At 41.2% G+C, this 23,897-nt stretch overlaps 1 protein-coding gene across 3 annotated transcripts in view; it reads right to left on the reverse strand.

Moving 5' to 3' along the window:
- syt3 (synaptotagmin 3) overlaps positions 1-23,897 on the reverse strand; it is a 134,665-nt gene that overhangs the window by 17,781 nt on the left and 92,987 nt on the right. For all 3 annotated transcript variants that reach the window (XM_031905159.1, XM_012957212.3, NM_001199920.1), the window contains 2 exon segments: positions 22,929-23,478; positions 1,881-2,001 (listed from right to left, as the gene is read on the reverse strand). In XM_031905159.1, the coding sequence (XP_031761019.1) occupies positions 1,881-2,001; positions 22,929-23,478 (671 nt within the window).

Here is a 23,897-nt window from a genome sequence, read left to right on the forward strand (position 1 = left end):
GAGATTATTTAGAGATGGGATGAGGCCCTCGGCTTTACAGCTTATGTAAACTTTAAGAAAAAACAAGTAAAAAAATAATATGGCTAGAAATGCTGTATTTTATATACTGAATTTGCCGTACCAGCCCAGGGGTTCTGCAGCCCAATAGAAGTAATTATCCAGGCTGTAAAAGTTCTCAGCAGCAGTTCCCTGTCTTTGATTTTGTTAGGTCATTATTTAGTGCCAGTGGCACTGCACGTGCTCAGTGTGCTTTGGGCTACTATTGGGAATCTAAGCTTCAAAACATTAGCGTAAAGGTAGGTTATAAAGTCATTCTTTAAGCTCAGGTAAGTGACAACTTAGCAACTCCCCCCCGAGGGCAAGAGATCAGCAGAAAAGAAGATAGGGAGCTACTGGGCTGGTACAGAAAGCATAAAGGTGGCCACACACGTGGCGATCTAACGATCTTTCCTGCGACCACGGTCGCACGACACATCGTCAGATCCGCCACACACCGTTCAGGGCTGAAACAGCAGATAAGGAGGTAGAAACAATAGGATTTCTACCTCCTTCTGCCGATTCAGCCCTGATGGCAGATTTTGGTCAGGCGCCTTCTATGGCGCCCGATCAAAATTTTTTAACCTTTTTTAACCAAGTTGTCTAATGCCAGGCAGTGTCATTCTGTGGCTACTAAAGCAAATAAAGTGCTGTCTTGTATAAAAAAGGGCATTGACTCAAGGGATGAGAACATAATTTTGCCCCTTTATAGGTCCCTGGTAAGGCCTCACCTTGAGTATGCAGTGCAGTTTTGGGCTCCAGTCCTTAAGAAGGATATTAATGAGCTGGAGAGAGTGCAGAGACTGCAACTAAACTGGTTAAGGGGATGGAAGATTTAAGCTATGAGGTGAGACTGTCGAGGTTGGGGTTGTTTTCTCTGGAAAAGAGGCGCTTGCGAGGGGACATGATTACTCTGTACAAGTACATTAGAGGGGATTATAGGCAGTTGGGGGATGTTCTTTTTTCCCATAAAAACAATCAGCGCACCAGAGGTCACCCCTTTAGATTAGAGGAAAGGAGCTTCCATTTGAAGCAGCGTAGGTGGTTTTTCACGGTGAGGGCAGTGAGGTTATGGAATGCCCTTCCTAGTGATGTGGTAATGGCAGATTCTGTTAATGCCTTTAAGAGGGGCCTGGATGAGTTCTTGATCAATCAGAATATCCAAGGCTATTGTGATACTAATATCTACAGTTACTACTAGTGGTTGTATATATAGTTTATGTATGTGAGTGTATAGATTGGTAGGTGTGGGTTAAGTGTGCTGGGTTTACTTGGATGGGTTGAACTTGATAGACACTGGTCTTTTTTCAACCCTATGTAACTATGTAACTATGTAACTAACTATGTAACCTGGCCGATCGGCGAGTCGATCGATATCAGCAGCTTGCTGCGATATCGGTCAACTCGCCGACATGCCATACACGCACCGAATATCGTACGAAACAAGGTTTCGTACAATATTATCGGTGCGTGTATGGCCAGCTTTAGGTTTATCATTTATAGTCTAAATTTTATGATTTCTAAACGTCCATGGATTCCTTTGTATGATAACACTACTTTAAGTACATTACCTTTCAGTATTTAGTTAGATAGAATAAAGTGCACCTCCTACAGAGAAGCTTGACGAGGCCCCTTGCTGGCCTAGCTGGCTGCCACATTGTCCCTGCACAAATGCTCCTGTGATGGACAGCTATGGGTACATAATGATATTCTATCCCTGCTGTGTGATGAATACTGTTATATTTCCCAGATGCGAGATGTACCAAAACATTTGCCACATTTAAATGGCATTCTTCTCTCCCCATAATTAAAACTTAATGGAAAAATCCATGTGTCCAACTCACCGGAGAATCCTGTCAGATCCATAGCTTTCAGGTTCGTTGCTTTAATGATGGTAGCAGTGAGGCGACCGGCAGTTGGGAGGTAACACAGAGAGAAGTTTATCTCACCCAGATCTGCTTTCTCCTAAATATACAAAAGTTACACAGTTACTTATAGTTTCCCAAATCTTACAATTAAGTTGTGAATGTAACTGCTATTAAAAGCGCTATGTGTCTGTTTTTGCACTGATGGTTCTGTCTCTTAAGACAATGCAGCAGGTCTCAGGCCACAGTTGGCTTCTACTACATTGTTTCAAAACTCGGAACCACCAGGGCAGAAAATAGAAAGGAACCAGACACAAACTGCTTTCAATAGCAATTACATTTAGCATTAACTTTAAAACATTGGAAATGTGTATGGGAATGTTGCCAAGACTTCTGTTTTCTTCCATTAGATAAAACTGTATTTTTGGGTTTGCATCCCCTTAAGTTTCTGTTTTATTATACATATATTTTTTGGCAGGTTTTGCTATTGATTTTAAAAGCTGTATTTGCTTGGGAGAATTCAACTGACATCTCAAAGCACGGCTTCTTTTTTTAGGCAGCAAAACGGTTGCTACTTAACATTTATGACAAGGCTGCATTATGTGTTTTAGGATTTAAATGGAACTCCCCGCGGACTGAACTTCAGAGAAATCGGTTTAAGGAAACACCCATTACAGGAAGAAAAAAAAAAACAAATTGCTTCTATCTTTAAAAGCACTTTTTGTTTTTTTTTGTATTATTTATTATATCTGGCTGAATGAGAAATATATTCCCAAATATACATGACCACCCTGCCTAACAGTGGGCTATTTATTATATCTGGTGTACCCTAATGGTATATGGCTTCTCAGATTAGGGCTATAGAACCCACTGGGAACCCACTGCTGGTGCAGAGAGAACAGACTGCCTATAGAATACACTGGGAACCCACTGCTGGTGCAGAGAGAACAGACTGCCTATAGAATACACTGGGAACCCACTGCTGGTGCAGAGAGAACAGACTGCTTATAGAATACACTGGGAACCCACTGCTGGTGCAGAGAGAACAGACTGCCTATAGAATACACTGGGAACCCACTGCTGGTGCAGAGAGAACAGACTGCCAATAGAATACACTGGGAACCCACTGCTGGTGCAGAGAGAACAGACTGCCTATAGAATACACTGGGAACCCACTGCTGGTGCAGAGAGAACAGACTGCCTATAGAATACACTGGGAACCCACTGCTGGTGCAGAGAGAACAGACTGCCAATAGAATACACTGGGAACCCACTGCTGGTGCAGAGAGAACAGACTGCCTATAGAATACACTGGGAACCCACTGCTGGTGCAGAGAGAACAGACTGCCTATAGAATACACTGGGAACCCACTGCTGGTGCGGAGAGAACAGACTGCCTATAGAATACACTGGGAACCCACTGCTGGTGCAGAGAGGACAGACTGCCTATAGAACCCACTGGGAACCCACTGCTGGTGCGGAGAGAACAGACTGCCTATAGAATACACTGGGAACCCACTGCTGGTGCGGAGAGAACAGACTGCCTATAGAATACACTGGGAACCCACTGCTGGTACAGAGAGAACAGACTGCCTATAGAATACACTGGGAACCCACTGCTGGTACAGAGAGAACAGACTGCCTATAGAATACACTGGGAACCCACTGCTGGTACAGAGAGAACAGACTGCCTATAGAATACACTGGGAACCCACTGCTGGTACAGAGAGAACAGACTGCCTATAGAATACACTGGGAACCCACTGCTGGTACAGAGAGAACAGACTGCCTATAGAATACACTGGGAACCCACTGCTGGTACAGAGAGAACAGACTGCCTATAGAATACACTGGGAACCCACTGCTGGTGCAGAGAGAACAGACTGCCTATAGAATACACTGGGAACCCACTGCTGGTGCAGAGAGAACAGACTGCCTATAGAATACACTGGGAACCCACTGCTGGTGCAGAGAGAACAGACTGCCTATAGAATACCCATTGCCTATTCCAAATGCAGAATGGGCTTATATAGGCGGAATTAAGACAGTTTGGAAATATCACACTAGTTACATCCATGTTATTAATGGCACAATGCTGGCATTGCACAGGCATTTATGCCCACAACTTCCATAGGGCACCCTCTGCTTAGTCCTGGCATTGAGCAGGGAGTAGGCACGGAATAGATGCTCAGCCTCATGTCTAATGAATAGTGCATGCAATTGGAAGCCCTTAGACTGGCCAAGTTCTCATTAAATGGCATAAGCATCCACCCTCACTACTATGGTTGCCACTTAGTCTGTAATATAACTGGCCTAGCCAGTAAACTAGCAGCAAAGGCAGGGGTCAGTATTACAATGTATAACCCCTGATCTGCTCCAATTATAACTCCAGTCCACCCTGCTGCCTGTAAAAATGTCCAAAACCCACCAACACCACTCCTTATACCCCCCCCCCCTTTTGTCTTGGCTGTAATATTTTTAAAGAAAAACTATACCTCAAAAGTGCAAGAATGAATCCAAGAGATAGTTTATATCATATTAAGTGACCTATTAAATAATCTTACCAAACTGGAATATATATATCAGTAAATATTGCCCTTTTACATCCTTTCCCTTGAGCCGCCATTTAGTGATGGGCTGTGTGCTCCCTCAGAGATCAGCTGACAGGAAATAATGCAGCTTTAACTGTGAAGTGGGAATAAAAGACAGAACTTTGTCCATTCATTGGCTGATGTGCCGTACCATGTATGTGTGCCCTTGGTCTGGTTGTGTGCATCATGAATCCTATGATCCCGGGGGCGACCCTTAGTACTTCAAATGGCAGTCTTCTATTTAGGAGTACCATGGCACACACTAAGAAAAGTATATTTTATGAAAATTGTTTATTTAGATGAAGCATATGAGCTGTTTATGCAATATATTTTTATAGAACCTATATTGTGTGGGTATATATGTTTCCTTTAAAGGAAGGAAGCACCTCTCCTAACTACCCAGTGCAAACCAGTAACATCTTACACAAATAAAAAGGAAAATATTTTACAAATAGAGGTAAATCAGAGCAGACGTATTGATTGGATATAGTTTCCCATTAACTCCCACTGGGTATGGTCCTCAGTCTTATTTCAGCATCTGTGTCTGTTGCTGGTGTGTATTCCTGTTACTCTCTGAGTACAGTTATAGAATGTGTATGAGCTTGATAAATAAATAATGCTGGAATCTATTGTTCATCCCTGACCTGTAGTCTCCACTATGAAAGCTGAACAAGACGCACTGACTAAGGCTACAATGTACGTTTGCCACTTTGTGCTTTAGGAAGAAAAGCTGGAGATAGATTTTGTTTGTTTAGCCTCTGTGTTTGGTATGTGAAGCCCAGTGTTTTTGTCTGCATTCAGCCCTGTCCCTATTCCAACCTGTTCAATATGTATGGCTTGTCAGCGCCAGCGATTTGTGGCACTACAGATGTATTTGTGGGGAGCAACGCTCAACAAAAGCCAAGCTGCATGAACACAAAGGCGCATAGAGACAAACACAGACACACACAGGGACCCGGAGACACATACACACCGACACACACACTCTTGTTTGAAGCAAACACTCCCTAAAACAAGGTTCCGTGCCAGTATCCATCTAATGAAAAGAGCTATCAATTCTATTTTATAGCTCCAGAAGGAGAGGGGTGGGGGGGGAGACCAGAGAGTGAGCGGAAAGTACAAATTGAAAGGGGGTTAAGGTCGAACGGCAGAATTGTAAAGCAGCCAAAGATACTGAAGCAATTAACTCATTTGCTGCTACAGAAATCCAGGACATTAGGCGGTGAATTTTTTATTTTTTTTTTGCTTTGAAAGGCATAGGAAATAAAGAAGGAACGTGTGCAGACAGCGTCTGCCATTTGGGTGCCTTCAATGCCGCCGTAGTCATAAACATTTTACAGATCAGTCTTTAATTTTGTATACAGCGCACTGTCCCGTGGTTGAAGCAGTTTCCAAAAATGAGTCAGCCTTGGTCACGCTCCACACTTCCGAAGCCATCCTCCGACGCCTGGCTCTACAGAAACGGGGGTGAATCAGGGGGGAAAGAAATGAGGACGTCCCATTGCACCACCAGCAGCCACTTCAGCGCTTCTTTAAATAGGACCACGAAGGGCAGTTACAGCGCAACATAAAAAGGCCAGCTGCAAAGTAATATTGACTTTAATCATGGTTGTTGGCTCTTGAGGCATGGCGGGGAGTCTGGCACAGTCAGAGTGTATTTGACTCGGCACACACAGCCCGCACTCACACACATCCAGACAAAATATATCATCGGCATATTGGACTTGTTTTATAGAAATGTGTGTTTGTTTGCACCTTCATGTGTTTTACGTGCATATATTATACGGAAAGATAGATTTGTAAATGGATAGAGAGACTGGCGCACAGAAAGAAGCAGGTAGAGAGAGTAGGGGTGTGAGGGAGAGAACTAGATAGGGAGATAGAGAAACAGATAAATGATAGGTAATAAATAGAGATAGAGAGTTAGAGAGACAGATAGATGATAGGTAAGAGATAGATAGATAGATAGATAGATAGATAGATAGATAGATAGATGATAGATAGATAGATGTAAATGGATAGAGAGACTGGCACACAGAAAGAAGCAGGTAGAGAGAGTAGGGGTGTGAGGGAGAGAACTAGATAGGGAGATAGAGAAACAGATAAATGATAGGTAATAAATAGAGATAGAGAGTTAGAGAGACAGATAGATGATAGGTAATAGATAGAGATAGATAGATAGATAGATAGATAGATGATAGATAGATAGATGTAAATGGATAGAGAGACTGGCACACAGAAAGAAGCAGGTAGAGAGAGTAGGGGTGTGAGGGAGAGAACTAGATAGGGAGATAGAGAAACAGATAAATGATAGGTAATAAATAGAGATAGAGAGTTAGAGAGACAGATAGATGATAGGTGTAAATGGATAGAGAGACTGGCACACAGAAAGAAGCAGGTAGAGAGAGTAGGGGTGTGAGGGAGAGAGCTAGATAGAGAGACAGATAGATAATAGGTAATAAATAGAGAGAGAGACAGATAGATGATAGGTAATAGATAGAGATAGATAGATAGATAGAATGTGATGTTTATTGTGATATCATTTGGGTCCTGCTAAGACCTGTATTAGGACAAATAATACAAAAATAAAAAGATAGAGGTGGATAATTTCCATAGTGTGATGTCAGGTGTGTTTGCTCTGTTGTTGGTCATGATGAAGAACAATAAGGGGTGTATTTATTTACACTGGAGACAAATATCACTGGTGATGTTGCCCATAGCAACCAATCGGATCTTTGCTTTTGTTATCTAACTTCTAGGTGATCATTCAAATCTAATTGCTTGGTTGTTATGGGCAACATCACCGGTGATGTTTGTCTCCAGTATTAATAAATACTCCCCTAAGAGTGGTTGCTTGGTTAGAAGAGCTTCTTCATGGGTGGTTGTGACATCACTTCACTTTGCTCTTCGTATTTGCCCCAATTCTAAATGCAGGGGTAATTTTTTTGTTGGTTCCACATTTAAAATCATTTAGAAACTTTAAAATATTTGAATTTGGCCAAATATACAAAATTGCTAAATTCTTATGTGGTCCCCTATGACAATAGCAGGTGCAGATCTACCTTTGTCGGTTTTAGGCTGTTTGTTACACGGCAAAGCCTGGTGATGTGTGCCGAATTTGTCATCGTTTTTTACACAGTATAATAAATCTGCCCCTTAGACTCTACAGCAGGGGTTCCAAACATGTAGGCTAGACCATTTGCTTGGGGGGGAGGCTGAAGACCATTTATTCTTTTGAATAAATGTCTTTCTCACCAATTCATTGACTTTGAACCTAAAAACCATATCTACAGAAAAAAGGTAGAAATCAGTTGGAACAGCTGGAATGCAGTATTCTATTTTGGAATTGCAAAAACAAGTCTTTTACTATATAAAGGCGACTGGTACTTTAGACAGGCACCTCCCTTGGGCCTCAAGTGAATTCAAAATGTGTGGCTGGCACCACAATGTGAGAAACATCAATCTACATCATACTAAAGTTACTTTTGGGGTGAAGTCAATCTTGACATGCTTGTTTTTGGGTTGCACAAATGTTCTATGGGAAATAAATAAAGATCATAGATGTACCATAATGTTACTGTGTGAGGTGTGAGCCTGAAGGTGGAGGTGGAGGCTTCTGATCCCCCTGTAGCACGGTTCTTGCAATTCCTTTCCTGCCAGCGATTGTATAATGGAATCTCACAGTGTATCACTTTAATATATTTCTCATGGCATTCTTCTTTATCTAGTCTGCTTTTATATTTTGTATTAGATCCATCAGAAGACTTGGCCTCAGAAGCACGCCTTGGTCTTCGCCTTTTGGGAAATCAGTGGTAGCGCACGGAAAATCAAACACATGAAGTGCTGGGCATGCACATTACTAACAAACCACACAAGCAGCACAAGCCATGCTTTGAAATGTCAAACTATGTTCACACGAGCTCTTTGGGTACCTTATACGAACCAGCAAATGTCCCCGAGCGTGATTACATTTCACTTTTACCAATATCCAGACTCTCTATTCCCTGCTCCTAAGATAAAAGTGCCCTTCTTCTCAGGAAATGGCATTGAGCTAATCATCAGCAAGCTTACTGTTCAGTGTGTGTTGGGTTTTGCCTTTGATTACACATCTAAGCATCTGTTTGCAGAAACACATGTTCACCCACAGTTACAACGTGCTCGCTGTCTCTTTCCTGTCCTAAAACCAACATGATCCATAATCCAAAATTCAGCACAATACAGAAAACAAAGTGGGATGTGGGGAGTTTTCAGACAGCAAAACTTGGAGAGCCAGAGGTAGCAGATGAGGGAGCAGATCTTTTAGAACCTCTTCAATCTATCCTAGTGGTCTTCAGACTTATTTGGTTCAAGCCCTTGTTCATATTTTCCATGGTCTCCACTGTCTTATAACAAGGTCCAAAGTGTTCACCCTAAATCTCACTTTGACTGGGGAGCCAGGCTTTATAGCCTAAATTGTCCCTAACTGGCCTTAAGGCTGGGACCACCCAGCCAAGACCCTGAAACAGCCCACAGTTTGACAACTAAGCCATGTTGGCAACAATTAGCACTGAACTGGGGGTTATTCAAAGCAGGCCCGGACTGGCAATCTGTGGGTTCTGGCAAATGCCAAAGGGGCTGCTGTAAGGTGCCATAGACAGTCACTATTTATTGGGCTGGTGGGTGTATTTTGGGTCTCTGTGTACTTTGAATGCCAGGGTCTATGTTGAATCCCAGAGTGGAGGCACGTTTGTACCAAAAGAAGTTTACGGCAATTCTAGCCTAGTAATACCGACACATTTCTATCTACTTTATAAATTTGTCAGCATTGTTTAAGGTTTCTAATTCAGTAAGCACCCAGGCATCACGTGACAGCAGGGGTGCTGCATTAATTTTGGGGTGCAGGTCACATACAGATTATAATAGGTGTGCAGGACACACATGATACCAGCCAGGAATTTGCTTATAAAGCTATGGTGTCCCTAAGGTTCTTGTGAGCTATGCCCATAGGCAGGCCAGCTCACTGGGAAAAACTGAAATGACTTCTTCCACTTTATTTGAGCTCAATGCTACATATTGAGAGAATACAAAAGGGGCATACAGAAAGAACTAAGATCAATACATATAGGGGCCTATTTTATATGCTGTGTAAAATGAAATTTGCTGAAAAAATGGTGTAAAAAGCTGTGTAAAGTAAATGGAGAAGTTTGCTGTCCAAATGCCAGATTTTACATTGTTATTTTGCATCAGTTGAAAGAAAACACAGATTTTATGCTGTTTTTTACAAGATTAAGCCTGGTGATGTGTGGGGAATTTTGTCGCTTTTTACACAGCATAATAAATCTGCCCCTTATTGTGCCGTGAAACTGTAAGGGGCCTCTCAGGCCCAGGCGCTCCTTACTAACATCCCACTGACCACAGGTGCCACCCCAGACACCAGGGATTTCTAGTAGAACATTGGTGCTTAGAGCGTTGCCACAAAATTCAAAGGTCAAAGGCCCAATGATGTTGTCTTGTATCTTGTTATACTGTTATTGACGTTGGCCTGACTCTGCTTGAACACTGCCTGTCTTGTAATATGTCTATAATATGTACTGCCTGGATTGGTGCCTTGTTAGCCCATAGTAGTACTGTGCCTTGGACTCTTGCCTGCCTGCTACCTGGTACCAACAGGATGCCTTGCTTTATTTACCCCACCATTGCTGTTACACATTGTGTGCACAGTTAAACCTACAGTATTTGTGTCTCCCTTACTGTTTGTGGTGGTGTTATGTGGTCCCTGGTTTGGTGAACTTAACAGAGGCATATGGCACTGTGTAGAGCAATGGAAACCCTTTTCTTACATAGTGAATGATACCCTTTGCACTCTGCACACTCATGTGATATTTTTGTGTCTGGGAAACGGCAGACAATGGATGGTGGGTAAGAGAACACAAGGTAACACACCGTAATGTATGAAAATGACGACAAGTTCCCAAACCATTAAGCCTATCAAACTGCCTGAGTCATAATAAATCAGATAAGAAGACATATCAGCAATTAAAGGGTGAAATCAATTATTTATCTGCTAAAAAGCTGTTGATTTACACCAGAAATCGATAGAATTCATCAATGGTTATTGCAGAAAGCACCAGACAAAGGTCAGTGACCAATGGAATATAGCGAGTCGCCCTTTTATTGACAGCAAAAGTCTTGTTTTCTTTTACATTTGGCTGGAGAATAATATTCACTGCTGTGAATTACGATGTGGTTCATTCTTCGGTGACACACGAGGGTTCAGAAATCTATAGTGTCTTAAATGATGGAGCTAATCTAATTAGGGTTCTGTAAAAAACAAAGGTTGAAAGGAATGGCAGTGAGATTACTAAATCATCTTATGATTGGGAGGTCTAATAGCTATGGGTCAGATGGGTCCAACATCAGTGGAGGAAGGTGATGTTTTTGTTTGGTGGCTACCAGTTGGAGAGGCTTTCCAGTGAAGAACCTACTGTATAATATATAGCAGTTGGTCCCTTTATGGGAGGTTTAGCCTTCCTAAATTTTCATTATTGTTTATCTATGACCAGTAGTCTGATGCAAAAACAAGTCTCAAATCAACTTCTCAGTTGGATAATAGTTAAATAGTTAAAGCCAAGGTCTATATCTAGTGCAGTGATCCCCAACCAGCGGCTCACAAGCAACATGTTGCTCACCACTCCCTTTGATGTTGGTCACAGTGGCCTCAAAGTAGGTGCACATTTTTACATTTCTGGCTTGGAGACAAGTTTTGGAAGCACAGAGATACCGTTTCACTCCAAGCAGAGCCTCTTGTAGGCCAGCAGTCCACATGGGGCTACTAAATAGCCAATCATAGTCCTTATTTGGCCACATGGGGCTACCAAATAGCCAGTCATAGTCCTTATGTGGCATCCCCAAACAACTTTTTTCACCCCAACATCAGGGGGAACATCAGGAATCCCTGATCTAGGGCTTTTCTACATGCAACGCAACTAAACTGAATAGTTCTGAACATTTGCCCATCTCAGTACCCTCAGCTCTCTAAATTAGACCCCTAACAGGATAAAACAAGCAGAAGCTTGCAATGCAGGTTGTATATGTTAAAGGAACAGTAACACCAAAAAATGAAAGTGTATAAAAGTAACTAAAATATAATGTGCTGCTGCCCTGCACTGGTAAAGGTTGTGTGTTTACTTCAGAAAGTCTACTATAATTTATATAAATAAGCTGCTATGTAGCCATGGGGGCAGCCATTCAAAGGAGAAAAGGCACAGGCACATAGCAGATAACAGATAAAGCACTATTGTATTCTACAGAGCTTATCTGTTATCTGCTATGTAACCTGTGCCTTTTCTCCTTTTTTCCAGCTTGAATGGCTGCCCCCGTGGCTACAGAGCAGCTTATTATATAAATTATAGTAGTGTTACTGTAGCAAACACACTAGTTTTACCAGGGCAACAGTGCATTATATTTTTATTACTTTAAAGCTCTTTCATTTTTTGGTGTTACTGTTCCTTTAATACTTATTAGCTGTGCAAAGCAACCACCCCAACCAATCAATTACTATATTTTGTCTGCCCCTTTGCCTGAATGCTGGAATGTGGCACCATCTTTGCTAGGCAGGTGAAGAAACTGCTGGCCTGGATGGAGGACATATGTATTAAAGGCATTTAATGTTCTTTAATATGTCCCCAAAGGAGCCTTTCCAATGCTGTAGTCCTGGACAAATACAATAACTACCATACCATAATACTATAACGCAGCTAAACCTCCCTAATCTTTGTCTTTCTCCATGTACGAGTCTGTACCATTAAATATTAAATTGAGCTTTTTGGCATCAGAATTGCAATTAGTAATGCCCTCCAGTGCATTTGCCACAAACTTTTAAGCACAGCTTTTCTACTGCCATACAGAGTATATGTGGGTGTGTATTTAACATGCTATTAATATAAAACACTGCTGTCACTTTAACACTATATTTACATGGGGTGCCTTTTGATGCTGACAATAGAAACTGCCTGGGGCTGCTGAGAAATTAACTCGTCAGTCATGACTTAACAAATACACACGCCAGGTCTTATCCTAGAGATGAAATTGGGACTGACAGGTCACTTCCCCAAGAGGTTCAGCAGCAGCAGCTCCTTTCCCTCAGACCGAGGAATGATTCATTTCAGTTTCCAACATGACTGACAGCCCGGCTTGTGTCTCTGACTCCTGCTCGCAGAAAAAGTACAGCGGCAAAAAGTAAGGTCAATTGATACGGAGACCACTAACTGTGAAATCATTTGCCCCCCAGCCAAAGGAAGTCTGCCAGCAGAATCCAGTTAGTGCAGAGCTGTTAGATGCCTCCGCGCCGCACATAGGATTCCACACTGCTCGTTAGTCACTTGTAAATAAAATGCCCATTACTCCCTAGTCTGATATAAAATGCACATTTAACAGCAGGGGATCTGTTCAGAAATATCATCATTTTCAGTCGATGGTGTGTGCTAGAAATTGATTTATTATGTGATTCAAATAGATATTAAATGATATAGAATTCATTAGGGATATATTAGCTTTATTCAGAGGGACACGACTGGGCGCATTTATCAGTAGGGAGCTTTCACCCTGCTGCAGAAAATAGGCTCTAAGGTTATTTTTAAAGGGATTCTCCTCCCCCAAAAAAACATTTTTTTCCCATAATAATGTTGGCTAGTTACATTAGATCCATATATGAAGAACCAGAATGAGGCCTTAGCAGCAAAGTAGAAAAAGACAGTAACACTGGAAATAAAACACACAAGCAATGTTGTCAGGCCTGTGGTGGGGTGTGATTATTAGTAATATACGCTCAAAACCCCAAAGTGCCCCTCTTTTTGTGTTCTACCTTCAGGGCAAGTAAAATCCATAGACAAAGCCCATTTTTGAAACAGGAGTGTCTTAGCCACTTCCATGTCCTGCCCAAGCCACACCCATTCGAGCCACAGACACACCCCAGTCCTTTACATGCCATTCCTTTCAATGCTTATCAATGGTGGAGCTTAAGTAAACTTAGGGCTGTTATTGTGCATGGTAAGGGAATAGGTCCTCGAAAAAACCAGGATGTATTGGAGCCCTAACTGGGGTTAGTATGACTTCCAGATATGTCAACTCACTTTTTAGGGTGTCACCCTAATGAGTGAGTTGACATATCTGGAACTCATACTAACCCCAGTTAGGGCTCCCATACAAACTGGTTTTTTCGAGGACCTATTCCCTTTTCAACCATGCACCCTGGGTCCTGACCAATATTATGTGGTTTTGCAGCAAAAACAACACACAACATTAACTCATTAACTACTATTTGTTGCCTTTTTTCCTTGGGACTGGCATGACTTTACCTCTTGTCCCCCCCATTTCCTCCTTCTAAAATTTGGGAACCCTAAAGTATGCTTTATGATGGACATAGACCTTTTACAGTGTATTAGATTCATGGTAATGTATTCTGCAATATATTTATGGTTAAGGTCGGCCAGCAAATATAATATTTGACAATGTTGAGGTAAAGAAATATATAAAGGTTATTAAGTTTCCCCCAGAAAAGGTGGGAAGGCTATGAGACACAACCATAGAACCAATGGAACCAATGCAAGCAAGGGAGACCCTTACAGGGGGACTTTGCAAAGGGTACTGATCCCTTATACTGTGTACCAGACATTCATTCTATGAGGGGCCACAATGTGCGGGTGAGTTATTTTAGTAGATGCTCTACTTTTATCTACAGTAAGTCAGGGGGTGCTCTGTAGACAAGCTGTAGCTGAGACAAACAGGAAATTAGCTGAACAAACACAAATGAAGCCCCAAGGATAATTCTTATTTGTAAGACTAAAAGGGAATAATTTAATATTATACAATGAATAATGCACATAGGGATTACCGTCCTAAGGCAGGTACATATAATTTGGCAGTCATGGATGCTATAAATAATCTTCATTGTTCAATAGAATTTAATTGGATTCTGTAATATGTCAGGAATCATTTATAAAGGGGTGCACCATGCAAAGGTGGCACGTTACTGAGCACTGGCAGCTAAACTGTGCCAAGGCTACTAAATCTATGATCAGCATGGCAACACCAAGGGCAGAATTCCTTAGCACAGAATGGTTGAAGTTCAACGGGACATCCTATAGGTCAGGGGTCGGGAACCTTTTTGGCTGAGAGAGCCATAAACACCACATATTTTAAAATGTAATTCCGTGAGCCATACAATTTGTTTGGCCGCGGATGCTGTGGGGCAAGGTAGGGGGGGTCCCAAGGATGCCAGATGTGGATGCGATGCGCAGGAGGGCGTGGCCTGCGCCCGGCGGATAGAAGACGTGTTCTAAGGCTTAGAACACGTCTTCTATCTGCAAACCGCAGGCCACGCCCCCCCTTTATTTATTTTTTTTATTAAAGATTTGGCAGTGAGCCAGATGCAGCCATCAAAAGAGCCACATCTGGCTCCCGAGCCATAGGTTCCCTACCCCTGCTATAGGTGCTATAATCCTGCCCAGCACAGCAGTTGGTACACCTAGAAGCCCGACTGACTAGGATACATTGGCACAAAGTAACAGACAAGCTTTCATGTCCATGACCCCCTTTTATTTATGCTGAATATGACGGTTAGCTTCCACTTTGAGAAGGTAATTCCTTGAGTTCTGGTGTAGAATCCTTGCTTCGCCCCCATGTTACAGTATGTTCCTGTCTGGCTGTAATTATTCCTACACACTGATTGCTCCTCATAGAGAGGCACTGTAAGGGCCACTTCTGCACAATGTGTGAATCACAAGGGTTTTCATGCTGGCGCATTCATTATTACTCAATTCACTCTAGCTACCAACCAGAACAGATGCTAGTGTGCCATAACATTTTTCTTTAACTATGGTATCACACAACCCTGTATGGGAACATGGACACCGTAAAAAATGTACCCCCTGTAGCCTTATGGAAGGCGAAAATGCAGCTATCCCCCAATTTTTCTTATTAAACTGTACCAGGTTTGGATAGCCTGTCTGTACAAGAGGTTTTCTTGGTTGGCCCCAGCCCTAGTGGGACCTAGACCAGAACAATTCCCATCAGTCCATCTTTATTTCCACCATAATCCAAAATGATATATTTTACATTTAGTTCTGTCTACATGTAACTGTTGTGAGAGTGGGCCCTATGTCTTAGGTTCTCATGTGTGCCCAGCCCAGACTGAACACTACCAGAACCTGATTTTCAGGCCCAAAGTATTTAAAGGCCCCATAGATCGAAGGATAAAATATTTCCAGTTTGCTTTAAATACTACTGTAGCTTACAGTTATTCTGCTTTAATGGAGTGATATAAAAAAAATAGATTTAAGGTGAATTAAACACATACAGGTATGGGATCTGTTATCTGGAAACCCATTATCCAGAAAGCTCTGAATTATGGGAAGACCGTCACCCGTAGACTCTATTAAAAGCAAATAATTCTAATTTTTAAAAATTATTTCTTTTTTCTCTGTAATAATAAAACAGTACCTGTACTTGATCCCAACTAAGATATAATTGATCCGTATTTAAGGCAAAACAAGCCTATTGGGTTTATTTAATTTTTAAATAATTTTCTGGCTTAAGGTATGAAGATCCAAATTACAGAAAATCCTATATTTAGGATATCTATTAATCTAGAAAACCCCAGTTCTTAGGATAACAGGTCCCATACCTGTATAAAATATTAGGATGTGTGTGGGAGAGGCCTTTCTGCATCTGTGGGGTTCTGGACCTCCTGATGATGATTACAGTTGCAGTTGGGGTTCTTGAAGCAACCGACCACTGTCATCCACTCACTGCATAACCCAATTCTAACATTCACAGTTGTGACAATTTATTCTACATCCCAATCCCCCTAGACCAAAGCCCATTTATGGTAGCCCTTTACAATCTCTCTGCCTACTTTATAGAAACCTCAAACCCTTGGCGGGTCCCTAAAAAGAGAATTTTTTTTGTTCAAAAAAACATATTTAAGAAATAACATTTTTATAAAAAGCATTTTGGTGTGTTTAGTGTAGGAATATTGTATTATCGATTCCTATTTTCCTCTGTGCTTCCAAACTGTGTTTTCATTATTAACTGTTAAAGACTCTCTCTTGCATTCTTTAAGCTGCCATGACCGCTCTAAGCCAACCCACTAATTCACAGTTGAGGTGCTATAAATCAGGAAAATTTCTCATTCATTTCTATAATATCCTATCTGCTGCCTTCTTATTGAGAATATTTCATGGAATATTACCCTGAATGTACAGCTTTTTATTACCGCTACATACTTTTCATTAGCCTGCTGTGGAGCTGAAGATATCGACACTGCATTCCCCTGAAGAATACAGCATCCAACTAAAGCAATCAAATGCCATATCTCGCTTAGCAATCATGGCCCTGTACAGAACAAATAACCGAAGACACTATTTTCGTTTGCAAGAATGCTCCTTTTCCCCACAAGTTACCCTTGGCAAAGAACCAGGACTTCTCCTCCAAAATGCCAATCATTCTTATCCTCGGCTCACAGTAAATAAAAACAGCGCTGCATTATGAAGCTGGGGATTAGTGCAACACCAGCCCCACGTTTAGCAGTTTACACTTCCAGCTGGCCTTTTGTAGGATGTTTGGCGTGTGTACCTTGCTATCATTTATAATGGATTCTAATAGTAGAAAATAGGGAACGTTAAAGGGCAACCCCCTATAAACATAAGCATAATGAAAGAAATTATTATAAGCATCTTTCCATTATACATTAATTAAGCATATTCACTGATTTCAATGGCTTTACTTGATTTTTAATGGCCTCATTAATGTCAACAGCACTATTCTGCTTAGAAATCCTGTCTTTTATAGACCACAAGAATATTGGAATCCATTCGTATGGTGATTGATGGGTCCATTCACCAAAAGATTTGTATAAATGAGAATATATGTTAATATGAATTTCCATGGGCAGCAGCAAAACTGAATACAGCCAGTTATTAACAGAATAAATACTGTATGGCTGCCCAACATCTATGGAAAATATAGTTGGTATGGATGCCATCCTCTGAAACATGTTTCACTATGGAATAGACACAAACAGGTTTTCTACTGTTTTTAAGAGGGTATCAATGTACACCGAGTTCTTTTCTGTTATGGGAAAGGTTAAGGGTTGGGATCTTTGTTGCCAACACATCCTGGTTGTGTGGATAGAGGAGAGAGGTGGAGCTATGATGTAATAGAAGCAGGTGATGATGTAAAATGGGTTGAACAGTGATGTAGTAGGAGCAGTTAATTTGGTAAATTGGGCAGGAAGATAAAGTGGAAGAGGAGAAGAAGCCAACCTGGATGCAGAGATAAGGAGGGGGATGGAGTTGGAACAACAGGTTGACCTGCCCACAGCCTTAGCTGCCCAGAAAATTCCCATTATTATACAGTGAATCTAATTTTGTTAAAGCTGAGCAGCACAGCAGTCCAAAGCAGAGTATACACCTATAGCAACATAAACAGTTGTCATTAGCTTGAAGAACCACACCATAGAGTATGTAATATAATTGATAAGCCAATTTGATTGATTTGATCAAAATCAGCATTTGACCAATCTTTCCAGGGATTCGATATCTCAAATCTTAAAAGAACAACTGTTCTGAGGTATCAAATCCCATACTAGCCTACAGCCAATGTTTAAAGGGATACTGTCATGATTTTTATGGCATACTTTTTATTTCTAAATTACACTGTTCACATCGCAAATAATTCACTCTACCATTTAAAATGTTATTATTATAATATTGTAACATTGGTGTGTAGGCGCCATCTCAGTGCATTGTGAGTCTGAGCTTTCAGAAGGAGCCAGCGCTCAGTAATCTTGGGCTTACTTGGTGACCCTAGGATAATGGCTGCACTAAAATACTTTAAAAAAAATCCACATCATCTCAGATTTGTGGAAAGAGATTCAGCTCCTCTGATGGGTGCTTGGTGTGCATCTCTGTCCATCCTGTTCCATTGTATTCAAACAATGGTCTTGTCCATCCACTAAAACTACACTACCAAACAATGGTCCCTAAATACAGTATTAGGCTTCCTTTACTTGGCAAGCTGATGGACATTGGGATTAAACACATTCTGTGATTAGCTGTAAATACATCTTATGAACTGCTGTTTAATCAACCAATAAACAGACTTAAATTCTCCTCTCCACGATGGCAAGAAAAATACTTCTTGTTTTATATAATAAGAAAGCCAAAGGCAGGGGTCCTTGGTGCTCTGTGCTGTGTAGGGTGGGTCACCTTGATCCATATTAATATAGTGAATTGCCCTCCCCCAGAAGATGACAGTAATTACAATGGCATACATAAATAATTTTGCTTTCAATCTTGGATTGCATTCAGTGGTGGGATGAGATCTACACTGCCTCCTGCCAAATGAAATAAATGCCTCGGAAATCTCAATATTTATTTATACTGACCCAGCTATAAAGTCTTGGAGCTGGGAGAAAGGTGATGGTCAAGATGTTAACCCCTTGAAACTTCTATAAAATAGATTTGGGTTAGGGGAACTTACCAGATTGAATTCATTCACACCTTACTGCCAATGAGATGTAAAGAAGAGGATCTTCTCAATACAATTTAGAGTAGTGATCCCCGACCAGTGGCTTGTGAGCAACATGTTCCTCACCACCGCTATGATCTTGTTACCAGTGACCTCAAAGTAGGAGCCCATTTTTCATTTTCTGGCTTAGAGACAAGTTTTGGAAACACGGAGACCCAGTTTTACTCCAACCAGAGCCTCCTGCAGGCCAGCAGTCCACATGGCGCTACCAAACAGCCAATCACAATCCTTATTTGGCATCACCAGAGAACTTTTTTAATGCTTGTGTGGCTCACCAACACTTTTTACATCTCAGACTCGCTCATTTGGTAAAAAAGGTTGGGGACATAAGCCCATAACTTTAGGTCTTCCTTAAAGCTCTTGGGGAATTTAGTGCATTGCAAGCCTTTGTATGAGGAGTTTCTCATTTAATAATTGGAATACGAAGCAAAAAAACAGAAACACAACCTATTTCCCATTCTATGGAGAGAACAATATAAAGACCCATATACTAAGACCTGTAGCTCTGCAGCTGTACTGTGCAACAGGATCAACAGGATTTGGTGTTTTAGGATCAACAATGCTCCTAAAACACCAAATGCTCCATTCTATATATTCCCAACTTGTTGCTCATCAGCTATGGGTATGTTGTGGAAACCAAACCAGAAGATGGGGATGGGGGCAGGTAAGTATATGTATAACCAGGGTGCATTACTAGGAATCATGAAGGGGATTTACAAGTACATTATAGAAACAACCCTCTTAAACATTATAATGATCAGGGCCTGGTGCTCAGCTGGTGTGTCACATTCCATTTGCTAGGAGGGCTAAGGGGTTGCATTTACATGCTGCAGTTCTCCATTCTCCTACATTTCATTAACCAAACCATATCACTGATGAAAGGACCGGGGATCTGTACTTGAAATGCCTCAAGGGAAAATCTATCCCCCTCCCCTCCGTTAATATATCTGGCTTTGAGTAATGGACTACCTGCTGCATTTTGCTGCAGGGTACACTTTGTCCATCCAACATAAGATTATTACTGTCTACACAATTACTCAAGGGGCGGTTCTGCTGCAGAACAGGAACTCGACGAGAATTGATGATGAGAAATCATTTTGCTTTCCAATAAAGGTTATTTTGATTAGGGAATTGATTGTATTGCAGGCACTCAGGAAAATGGAATCGGCTGAAAAATGAAGACGAGGATGAATGCCTTTTGACGAGCAGCATGGAAATAAATAAATAAGTTGTAAAAAAAAAAAAAAAAAACGGAGTCACCAAACCATGGGCAGTGTTTAAAGACAAAGCGGCACATTTAGGCATCAGATTCAAAGCAAACAGATTAGCTGCCAAACTCAGATACGGTTGGAGAACCAGACACAAACACAGCTGTACAGACAAAGGCACATTCCAAGAGATGCGCTGTCCATTGGGCGAGATTAAAAAATGCTAAAGAATGGAGTGGGATGCGTATTGAGCTGGACAGATATTAGGCGTACAATTGGAAGAAGGAACAAGGGACCCATGCAATCTATTTCAGGACAAACAGGACTGACTTTAATAAAGTGTAATCAGGTTTAAACGGGATCATGCCACTGGGAGATAAATGCTTCTCGGAACACATACTCCTTCTAGAGATGCTTCAGCATTATGCCATTTGACATGTCTTCCGTAGGAGGTGAGGGAATTAAAAGCACATAGGTCCTATATATTACATATCCTTTATATTAAACACAGTAGGCCTGTCTTATTTGCCACTTTATGGCTGAGTATAACACTATCACATTAAGGGTAATATGATATATTCCACTAGAAATGAGTTCCAGTGCCACGTCTAGTGAATCACAACCAAATGGCAGAACTGGGCTCGATGGAACAGTTCATGCAATTGAAGCATGGCGTTTGGAAATGCAATTAGCATAATAAGAATCACCGACCCTATCTCAGTCAAATGAAGGGAAGTGGGGGCAAAAAATGTATCTGCTGATGTAGGAAAAGTCCCCAACACTGGCAAAAAAACCCCAAAAAAACAAGAGAGGATAAAAAAGAGCAAACAGCTAAATGCCAACCAGGTAAAGGTGGATTAGAAAGTGTTTTGAAAAATTCATCTTAAGATGGTTATATCTGAGCAATCCTTTATGTATCTGACTGATTTCTTTGTGGGGTGTAGAGATACTGAATGTGGGGGTCATAAACAGCATGACCGCCTATACATTGTTCCATTTCTTCAGGCATAGTCACAAATGATTTGGACTGAAGAAAGTCATGTGGAGCTGTGGCTCCTCTTCCTCCTCTGCCGATCTACCATGGCAATATACAATGCGCTGGCTGACGGTGCATCAGCAGATAACATTTGTGTGATTGGCGAACTGCCAGTATCCATGGTACATATATATTGGTTGGGATAATCTAATTTTATTGATGATGTATAGCCAGCTTTAGTCATATTCTTAAATTAGAAGGGGCTTTGGTTTTTTACTGTCATATTGCTATCGTCTGCCAGTTACCAGTGTCTAACTGGAAACAACCAATTGGTAACACAACTGGCAAGCTTTTGACATCTAACTGTAGCCAAATTGCAATGTAAACCTCTGTTGTCTTTCCTCAGAACCCTAGCTTTGTTCATGGCAGAAAGAATTTAGACACTTTGACAGGTTGAGGTTTTGTGATTTAAAAATTAATAAGTATAATGAAAGTACACCTAAGAACCTAAGAACGACTTTATCTTAAATATTCAAACTTCGAATACCCACTGATTTATTCCTGCTAAGGGGATAAGGTCCACGCTGGCATAATCTTATAGTTTCTCTGTATATAGGTTATGGGGAATCTAGGGGTTGTCCCTAATTAAAAAAATTCAATTTATTTTTCAACTTGCCACACTCTAATGAGTCTACAACACTCTGCAATAGGATTAATAGGCCGTATCACCTTCTGAGTGCTTGTAATGAGGTTCTAACACAATAATCAATCTGTGGAAGCTGTTACAGTGGCTGCTAGACTGCTATTAAGACAATGGGATCTTAAGCAAGGCTGAAATGGCATCATGCAAACCAGTTATGACAGTATGATATTAGTTTCCTTCATTATGGATAAGTTAGGAAAGGTTCATAAAGCTCAGTCAGTGTGGAAAAAACCCAGATACCGAATGTTTGATTAGGAGTAGGCTGCAGCTTAGTTAGATAATGATAAAGTGATTATTTGGCTCATTCTGATTCTGTATTTGTAGAAAGATTCTGTGGTTAGAAGGGCATGACTCACCAAGGGAATGAATGTCAGGTACTAGGTCAAAGCTTATCCCTAAGGCGCTAAGTTGGGAAGATGAAGAAATGAGTCATTAGCCAAGAGTTTCTAAATGGTTTTCTTAGGGGACCCAAATGAAGTTCATGAGTCAGCTCTACAACCCAAAAATGGTTTTGGAACTACTCATGCACCTTATAATAATGACTATTTTTACTGTAGAAAGAAACTCCGCATTTTTGGGTCCTGACCCATAGGTGTAAGAATCCATACTTCAGCTGTTAGTATGACAGGGGCTTTAGAGGTCAAAGAATGAGATGATACAAGATCCTGTTTTAGGCATGCTGTGCTGAAGGTAAAGATGGATGAACATTAATGATACCATAATGAAGGAAAGGCACATTCTAAACAGTTAATTATAATTAAGTAATTAGGACAATATTATAAGGATTTTCATAAGTTTGCCTGTAATCAGTGTTGCCTTTCACTTGCTAGTTCCACCCAAGCACAATCACATATTATACTGATATTAGAAAAAAAAGACTGGGGTGTCCAATCAGCAGTTGGTTAAAGGTTATGGGAGCTGTAGCACCCACTTGAGCACTGCAGTTTGGACATCCCTGGAGTAAGGTGCAATTCAACTTACAGAACTGGCCTCCAAGATGTCTCTCCAAATGGGAGTCTCATCTGTAGCATTTGAAAACTCTAGCAGGTTATCAAGCACCACTTGTCCGATAAGGTCGTGACGGGAGAAGCGATCAAAGTCATAGATACTGAAGTGCAATTTGCGATTCTGCAGTTCATTAAAGGGCACATTGAAATGGAATGTCTCATTAAAGATTGGGTTAAGTGTCTTGCGGTGAACCTTGGTCTGGAACTTTTTCTTGCGATCAGGCAGCAGATACATCTTTACATAGGGGTCTGAGAAACCATTTGCATCCTTTGCTGGTAGTTCTAATGCCTTCAGGATCTTTACCACTAGCTGCTCAGAGTTGTAGGCATAGCGAAGAATGAAACTGATACGGCCACAGCTGGTGGCCTCCTGCTTCTTCATCTCTGCATCGGCCGAGCGCTGCTTGTACAACTCCGGCTTTATCTGTCCAATGCTGGTGGCTTGTTCTGGCTTTTCATCCACATGACCTGAAAAATCAGGACTAGACAACTGTTGGGTCATGGGTCTGGGCAGAGTACTATACCTGCAGGCAAAGAGCATAGCAAATGTACATGAATCTGTTTCATTATTCATGGGAATACATTAACATCAGCTATAATAAACACATGATAAATCAATAGTGACAGTATATTAGTGTGATTTCCTATTCTGCACAAACCTGAATTGTCCTTCAACATTTAGGGGCACATTTACTAACCCACGAACGGGTCGAAATGAGTCCGATTGCGTTTTTTTCGTAAAGATCGGTATTTTGCGATTTTTTCGTATTTTTGCGATTTTTTCGGCGTCTTTATGAATTTTTCGTTACCAATACGATTTTTGCGTAAAAACACGAGTTTTTCGTAGCCATTACGAAAGTTGCGTAAAATCTTGCGATTTTTCGTAGCGTTAAAACTTGCGCAAAAAGTTGAGCTTTTTTCGTAGCGTTAAAACTTACGCGAA

The sequence above is a fragment of the Xenopus tropicalis genome, chromosome 7 (assembly GCF_000004195.4).
Source record: "Xenopus tropicalis strain Nigerian chromosome 7, UCB_Xtro_10.0, whole genome shotgun sequence".
Lineage (NCBI taxonomy): Eukaryota > Metazoa > Chordata > Amphibia > Anura > Pipidae > Xenopus > Xenopus tropicalis.